The following is an 8,678-nucleotide window of genomic DNA, read 5'->3' on the forward strand; positions in this document are numbered from 1 at the left end:
CTAATAAATTTCCTGCGGGCGCCCATGGCGACGGCCGTACAGCGATCGGCAGCACAGCGTCCATGGTGCAGCGACAGCTGGTCCGGGACGACCGCATAATTGCAATGCACACATGCACGTGATCCCGATGGTACGCGACCGTTGTGTGCAACATTGTGGGTACGAGGAACAGCAGCGCCTCGTTCGTGTCGACGTGTTCGACGAATAAACAGCCACAGTGACGACGAGTCGCCCTGAAGTTTTCGAACGAACGTTTCCTTCAGTCCGATCGATCGCCCTAAGACGGCTATGGCGACAGGCACGTCGAATATAATATAATAATATTGTATACACAATTAATATTCATTAAAATAGTAGTTTGCATGATCTGTATGATATGATGACGCCGCGTACGTCTGCAAATCTGAATATTTCCAAAAATAATGCAATGCACGTCGCTATATCAGCTTGCTTTACTAAACGATTTATTATTTTTATTATACAATATGGAAAAATACGTTCGATGCACCATCGCTCTTTATTAATATACATATTCATGCAATCGGTTATTGTGATTATCGAGTGACATGTCGTACTAGGTCATACGGAAACGTATTATGACAAGGTAATAACGTATTATAATAATGTCCATGCGCGTTACACTGTGTAATTTGGTCGGCACTTATTAGAATAGGTTGAACCGCATAATTTTCATTCATAACGATACACCTACACCTACCGTCCGTGCTCATGATAATAATATATAATGTACCGTTGTACACGTGTGTATTCAATCGTCATTAATCGCCATAGTTTTTAGTAATGAATTATTCTAATCGGAGTTTTGAAATTGAATTAATATCACTAAATATGTGAGTGCCGTTCCGATAATCTGAAAACATCATTGTTATCAAAAATATAACTTAAATAAGTTCATACAATTTCTAAAGTATGGTTATGGGTTTGAATTTGAAAGTATAAATAAATAACTATAGTTAAACACGACAAAAATGAATTTAAATCCAGAAAATAGTGAAAAATAAATGGTAGGCGTTTTTACTAAGTAAAAAGAGTTTTGAATTAAAATAAATTTATAGTTTTAATAATTAAAGAAAATTGTATTTTATTAAAGATTAAGATAAACTATGTGACATATATACTTTGTGTGTATTATATATACTCGTATATTCGTTATAAATATATGCTAGAACCTAATGCATTAACTGGATCACATATATATAATTGATCAAAAAACAATTTTAAATATTTACCGTGGTAATAGAAGAACGATGTAAATTTACTATTCCGCAAGCTGAAAAATTTATTGCATACTTTTGCGATTGAAGGGCGAATATTTCAAACTGAAAAATAAAATAATATTCTCCGAAAATCAATTGAACATTTATTTATTTTAAAATTGAACGGTAACATTTTAGTATACAAGGCGTTGTGGATATACTCGTACAGTATTAGTTAAATTAAACTTAAATATAAATAAATATATAAATTATATATATGTACATATATAATAGTTAACAGATTACAGTTATATAGTGTTAAATTCATACGATTGAATTTCTAATTATACAATTGATATACTATCAATTATAAGTATCAGAATTAAACTAATGCCAGAATTAAAAATAAATAAATTGATTGATTATTAAATTACAAAAAACATTTATCTAATTATCTAAATTCTCATTTTAAGTAAAAATTTATAGAACTTAACTGTATTATTCATGAAATATTTTGAACGCTCTGAATGGACTTACTACTTGTACTATTCGAATATATTATGAGTAACTAAACTTGGTCAATTTTCAAATTACCTGTTTCATATCATCTGGTTCCAATTTGATAGTCAGATATTTACATATGATCACAGCAGTTTCTTCGCCCTGTAAAAAACACATGCCACTGATTCGTTTAATTATTCCTTTTGAATTGAATATTTTTAACCAACTTTTGCAGTAGCATAAGATGTAGGTAATACGATTAATAACAAATGACTCAAATGAGTCAATACCCAGATCACTTGCAACATTATAAATTTAATATCTGTAGAACCATAAATCACCGGGTAAAATAAATCCATTATCATAAAATACGGAGTAACTATTAGTTGCACGCAATTACAGAATAGCTGCAAAAATAATTGCCATCCAAATGTGTCGTTGACCATTTTTATACTATTGCAAAGACTCCAGTGAAGCTCTTGTAGGTTGGATATCGAAATATTTTTCATATCTATGTTAAACAAAAATTAAACACGCTTAACTGTATTTTCAGCACTACACCAGCTTATTAGAAAATATTGAATTATTGTCATTTTATGTTTCAAAATACGAATGTATTATGTACACATCAATGTTCAATATGAAATCAATAAGTAATAAAAATATATATAAAGCACCCTTTGAACAAAAAAAAAAAAAAAACAATGGTCAAAATTGTAAGTAAATACACGGTAAGGTGCAAAGTCATTTAACCTAACCGAAGTTTTTTAAATTTGAAATATTTGTAACTAAAATACAGAATTAGTAAACTCAAATCGACTACAACTAGGAACTTCATTCGAAGATGAGAGGGAGGAATAAGTATTCGTTTTAAACCCATTAGAGTAAAAAAAATGTGGATAACATAAATATAAACCAAATGATTTCTGTTATCATACAGTGGTGACATGAAGTTTGTTTTTTAATGAAGCAATTACATTTATCGAGTGTCTACCAAAGGTCAAATTTTTAGATTCAGAGTTCAATTGTACTTTTAGGTACATAAATATAAAAATTAACATATCCAAACAAAATAATATATAATAATATTTTATATCAAATATGCAAATTATGTATTAAAATTTTAGTCAAATAACACTACTTACTTACTTTACTTTAGTCATGAAGCAGTTGCTTCAATAAAACCCACATTTTACCGCTACTGTACTAATTTCCGTCTATAATATCTTGTCGATTTTTTGCAAAATATGGTTCATGTTGTGTATATGAGTATATATATATTATTTCAATAATAATAATAACTCAGATATATAGCAAGGTGGAGTCATCTTAAAAAACGAATTTAATAAAACTTTGAAGTTAATGAAAACATGTAAAGCAACCGGTATAGATGACATAGCAATGGAACTAATCCAAAATGTGAGTACAGAATTACAAGACAAGCTATTTAAATTAGTGAATGATATATACAATACGGGAGAGATCCTAAAAGATTTCGAGGAGAGTTTTATAATACATATACCTAAAAAAGGCTAATGAATGAAATTAATTCAGAACTTTAAGTTTAATGGCACACACAGCCAAAATCCTAATAAAAATAATATGCACCCGAATTGAGAATATAGTAGAAAAAGAGTTAAGTGGTGATCAATTCGGATTCACAATATAGAAAAAAAGATAGCTTTTGTGTATATCTCTTTTAATATTTTGAAATTTGAGTGATAGATATTCTATTCAGCTTTGCTTACTTTGACTATTATTTTTAAATACATTTTTTATGAAATAAAAATAAAAAAACAAAAATAAGAAAAATCCACAAATGTATCGGTAGAACTCAGAAACTTTTATTGTACGATTATAACATTATCAACATAAAATAAATTAGTAATCCTATATTGGATTTCCTTTTGGACATTTTGTAATTTTGTTTTTAATTAATATATAGTAAATAAAAATAATTATAAAGATCTATGTACCATAGGTTATCATAACAAATCAGTGGTTTTAATATTAATGTGATCTTACATGCGAGCAATGATGGATTAATATTTATAAAATTATTATATAAGATATTGAAAAAATAAAAAGCTAAAACCTATCTATGGAAAATTGTCTACAAAACAAAAAAATTCGATTTAATCGGCTGCGTAGTTTCTGAGATAAGTAATTTCAAAGAAAGTAGTTTCATGTTTCTATAATTAGATTTTGCTTGAAACAATAATATTATAAACATATAATAGACGAAAAAAACAAGTCAGCGCAAATTGTATGATGGCGACCAACCATTCACCTAAAGGCTAAAACACAATGCGTATTATAATTACCATAATCAGCCAAGGGCGTATTTAAGGGTAGGGCTAAGGGGGCATTCGCTACCCATGTCTCGTATTTTTTTTTGAATATAATACATTAATTTATTTAAAAAATGTAATGTATAAGTAATTAAGAATATAAATTACTAATCTATCATTATAATATGTTATCATTACGACAGGAACCTGTGTTGTAGGTAATGAACAGCAAATTATTTTTAAGTTTGTATTGAAGAAAAATTAGTTTTGCCCTCCCCCAATAGGCGCAACTAGGAGGTACCTCCAAGCTCTAATTTAGCACCCCCAATTAAAAAAATAGTAATTGAAAAATGGTGTGAAAAAATAGCGTTTCTTTATTTCATGTAGTTTATATAGTTTTATTTGATGTTTTTATCAGAAAGATGAATTGTTCATGACTATTAGTTAATTACATCGTCAGAAATACTTGAAAAATATTCCACTAGTCATCTTAAGATAATACTAGAGTAAATATTATATGCTGTATATCAGAGGCGGCTAAACTTTTTTCGGCCACGATATACTAAAAATATACTTTACCTTTAAAGATTGACTTTCTTGGAAAATTTTTTTATAAACCAGAATAAAAGATAAAAACTATACAGATAAAACTTATCGACAATTTGTTCATAACCACCACGATTAATTTTCGTGCACGTAGCCTAAAAGTAAATTCTAACATGTCGACTCTGAAATCGTCCGCGATCGACCGTTTGACCACCCCTGCTGTATATTGTATAATATTTTTTTTAATTTGGGTATTTCTTAGTATTCCATAGCCTAAATAAAATATAATATAATGAAATAAATAGGTATATTACAATTTATGCTTGTTAATATTTACAAATAAAAATATTAGCGTATGTGTGTGGTTGTGGTAAATTTAATGATTACATTGAGATATGATACTTGGGATTAGTATGAGCTACGTAAATTCAGCACCCCCAATATTTGGGTTCTAGTTGAGCCTATGCCCCTCCATAGTCTCAACTCAAATACGCCTATGTAATCAGCGGCGACAAGATGCGGGTTTTATTGAAGCAGCTGCTTCATGACTTCAATGGGGTGGATTGATGGTGTTGTGTGACAGGCAACTTTAAAGAAACGTTAAATCATTATTTTTTTAAAAAATACAATTCTAAGCGGAACTGAAGTGTAATATATTTTACTAATTTTAGTCAAATTTTCATTGTTTTTAATGAAAATACTTAAAAAAAAAATTTCAGAATCAAGTAAAAATGTTTCTTCGACCAAAAGTTTTGCTACATATTTGTAGCACAATGTTTTCATACATTGGTATTTGTTTCCATAAATACAAATCGAGAAATCGTCTTGCCACCAGTATAACAATAATATCGAATCAATGCCTCTGCACTCTTACTCATATCGTGGCTGTCGGCTGGGCCCGGAGTACTGATCACGGTGGACACGAAAATGGTGTTTCTAGCGAATTTCCGCACGCGCAGTGGCATACGATGGCCTCGGTGGGCCGCAGTCATGTTATGCTTGAAGCCCAACAGTTTCACCTCAACCTCCGCGTTGATGTCCTCGAACCGGCGCCCGATGTTCCACGCGATCTGTGCGTACATGAGCATCGCAGCCAAGTCGATGGATAAGTACACGTAGCTGACGCCGTACAGCCAGCTAATCGAGCTGAGCGCGTACCACATACGTCCGTCAACCACGCACAAAACCACGTGCACAGTGATCAGCGCGAGCGAGTACCGCGCCACCGGCTGACCGGGACACGTGGCCAGCGCGGCGTCCACGCGTTTTAGCTGCCGCTCGATGGCCAGAAGTGTGCGATGCCGGGCTGCCGAGGAGATCACGGCCATCGCGCACGTAATGAACTCCAGCGAAATCTGTAACACCGTAACCACAGCCGACGAGGTGTTCTGCATGCGCAGCGATCGACCCCCCTTGGCCGCCTGGAGGTCGTCCGACACCGCGGCCAAGCCGCACACCAGGCACGCGCATAGCACGCTCAAATTGAACGTGTACCACACAGCGTTGAACGTGTACTCGTCACCCCTGCCGCCACCGCCGCCTCGATTCCGCACCACCGGAGCGATGAGCAGACACTGCCACAGTTTCAGCAGAACTCTCGAACAACCGTACATAACACGACAGCACGCGCCGTAAGCTTATAAAATGTATTATGTTGCTCGCGTGCGTGTCGTGGGCTACAAATGTGTAAGTACGACGGATGTTTATACAGTCATTCTAGCGATTGCACGCGTGTTCGTTTTAACATCACACTTAATATTCATTTCAAAAACAATATATTCCACGAAGTCACGTCGGACATCAAGGAAAAATAACGTTGTACATCATAGTTCCATCATGTTATGCACTCGATTCTGTCACGATTGTGCGTCACATGACACGAGGTTACAAGGCGCACAATGTGCACACAATCGTTGTTCAAACAACACTTATTCTATTCACCTTTGACGGGTGTACAGGTTTCGATATCCATGTATGGGTTGTGACGGACAATACTGCGGCGTGCGCGCATTTTTCTTATTATTTTAGTAGGTATTTTAGAAATCATAACAACCGACAATATTTTCGCAATTTTGTAAGAAAAATCGGTACCTTCATTAATAATTAATGATAACATGATTTCGACAGTAAAACTGTACTTGATTTTTCTTTTAAAATAAAATAAAATAAAATAATACTCAAAGTCTTTAACAGTAGCCAACAAATAGATAATATTTTTATTGTGACTTCGACAACGGTATCCTGACAGTGGACTTTGTTGAAGTTAGACATAATTCCTTATTGTTTTTGTAGGTTATTTTTATTATACTTTTATACGGTATACTATATAATAGTAGGCTAGTAGCGTCAACTGTCATGGCGTTGTATTATGTTATAGTTTTTAGATATTTTGCAAGTGTAATTTTCTTTTTAATAAATAATTATGTTTTCTTTTAATAATAAATTAATAGCTTTAATAAATCAATAGACTTGAAGTTGATCACATTTATTTGCTGACGGAAATTTTATAGACAAGAAAAGCAAAGCGGCTTCTTACGGTTTATTATCCACTTATAAATATACTATACAAGTAGCATTCGATGATGTAATAATACCTTTTAAACGCTATTCGACCGTTTTCACTACTGGCTCTACTTACTCTGCATAGCCGCATAGGTTTTCAAGTTTGAAAAATTAAATTGAGATTTTACAGTTGTTTTCGTAAACATTGAATTTACATGCAGTATGCATATGGGTTTAGTTTTTTTTTCTTACAAATATTGAAAATATTCTCACGTTAGTGAGTGAAATCCAAAACCTATACCTACTGTTTTTTGTAAATCAATAATACCTACACCATGAAATATATCGGCATTTATAACAGATAAATAATTTAATAAAACATAAACATAAAAAGCAAGTCCATAAATCTGGATACTTTTGCAAATCCGGATTTGAATATCCAGAAATTCGGAAAATTCAGATCTTTGGATTATATGCCCATCCCTAGTTCAAATCGTCTCACAACAAGAAACCATCATCCCGCACCAACAGAAATCAAATCAACAAAATATATCCAAATGCATCGTCAAACGAGATCCAAGAAGTTTATGCTCAACCTTGGCATAAATATTATGCTGAAGCTGTTACTTCTGATAATTTTTCACTAGATATTGTATGAAATACGACAATTTATCACATTTATAACAAATATTACAAATTATTTCTAATTTAAACTTTGTAATTGGTTCATTAATACCCCTCCTAACCAAGAGCTTATTTTAGGGGGGGGGTGAAGGAGCGATCGCCCCCCTGGATCCGAATTTAAAGAATCGATTAGATTAGATGTGAGTTACACATTTCAATTTTTTTTTTAATGTGGATCATTTTATAACGAAATCAAATTACGCGTGGCTGTGAATACTGAATTATGCTTTTTCTCGGGTCCATACTTAGTGAAAAATCAAATAAACACAAGCGTAACGTTCAAAACACAGACAGGTGTTAAAAAAAAACTACACAAAAGTAAATTCTAAGTGGATCCAGCATTAGATTAAAAAAGAACTACAAATATTAAGGATTCACCAGATTTAAATATTACCAAAAATGTTACTTGTAAATGTTGGGCATGAATTAAAGAAAAATTTGAGTTGCTCCCCCTTAGAAGTAAGTGTAAATACTGATTCTAACCCCAATGTTTTACACAAAAGTTTATCTCCCTCCATTGATAATAATATTTCATTCATTATCCAACAATTGTTCATAATATTATATATATTATTGTGCAAACAAGCTAAAATCATAATATATTATTAAGTAATATTATTCGCCTAATTACGTACCTATATATGTTATTTAATTGTCGAACTATTGTTTTGTAATGAAAGCTGTATAAATAAAAATTAAAACAAAGCAAATAAAAATTATGTGAATCGTATTAAACCATATTCCAAATGTATTTCATTATATCATATCATATTATCTTCAGTTTATTGTCTTCAACTGACGATATCGCCTCGACATGAAAATGGTTAATAGGAAATACGACCGTTGCCGCAGTCGACGTCAACGCTGAACATACGCAATGAGAGAGCTAAGACACTTGGACTAAAGGCCAAATATTTCTATCATTATAAAAATTTGA

The 8,678-nt window shown here is 32.4% G+C and overlaps 1 protein-coding gene across 1 annotated transcript; it reads right to left on the reverse strand.

Moving 5' to 3' along the window:
* Positions 1–509: 509 nt before the first annotated feature.
* LOC112683365 (gustatory receptor for sugar taste 43a-like) lies at positions 510–6,247 on the reverse strand. Its single transcript, XM_025554370.1, has 5 exons — positions 5,430–6,247; positions 1,946–2,229; positions 1,812–1,880; positions 1,251–1,340; positions 510–871 (listed from the first exon to the last, which is right to left on the reverse strand). Exons 1-5 carry the CDS (start codon positions 6,166–6,168, stop codon positions 812–814), a joined length of 1,242 nt encoding a protein of 413 aa, XP_025410155.1. The 5' UTR covers positions 6,169–6,247; the 3' UTR covers positions 510–811.
* Between the last annotated feature and the right edge of the window lie 2,431 nt (positions 6,248–8,678).

This window comes from Sipha flava, unplaced genomic scaffold, assembly GCF_003268045.1.
Source record: "Sipha flava isolate LNK unplaced genomic scaffold, YSA_version1 224_pilon_pilon, whole genome shotgun sequence".
In the NCBI taxonomy this organism is placed as follows: Eukaryota; Metazoa; Arthropoda; class Insecta; order Hemiptera; family Aphididae; genus Sipha; species Sipha flava.

What these genes read in the sequence shown, in the direction of transcription:
- LOC112683365 (XM_025554370.1), bottom strand. Translation starts at nt 6,168, where the DNA reads ATGTACGGTTGTTCGAGAGTTCTGCTGAAACTGTGGCAGTGTCTGCTC. An exon ending in AGCCGACAGCCACGATATGA is followed by an intron (nt 2,230 to 5,429) that starts GTAAGAGTGCAG and finishes TGTTTAACATAG; the next exon opens with ATATGAAAAATATTTCGATA. An exon ending in CATCTTATGCTACTGCAAAA is followed by an intron (nt 1,881 to 1,945) that starts GTTGGTTAAAAA and finishes TGTTTTTTACAG; the next exon opens with GGCGAAGAAACTGCTGTGAT.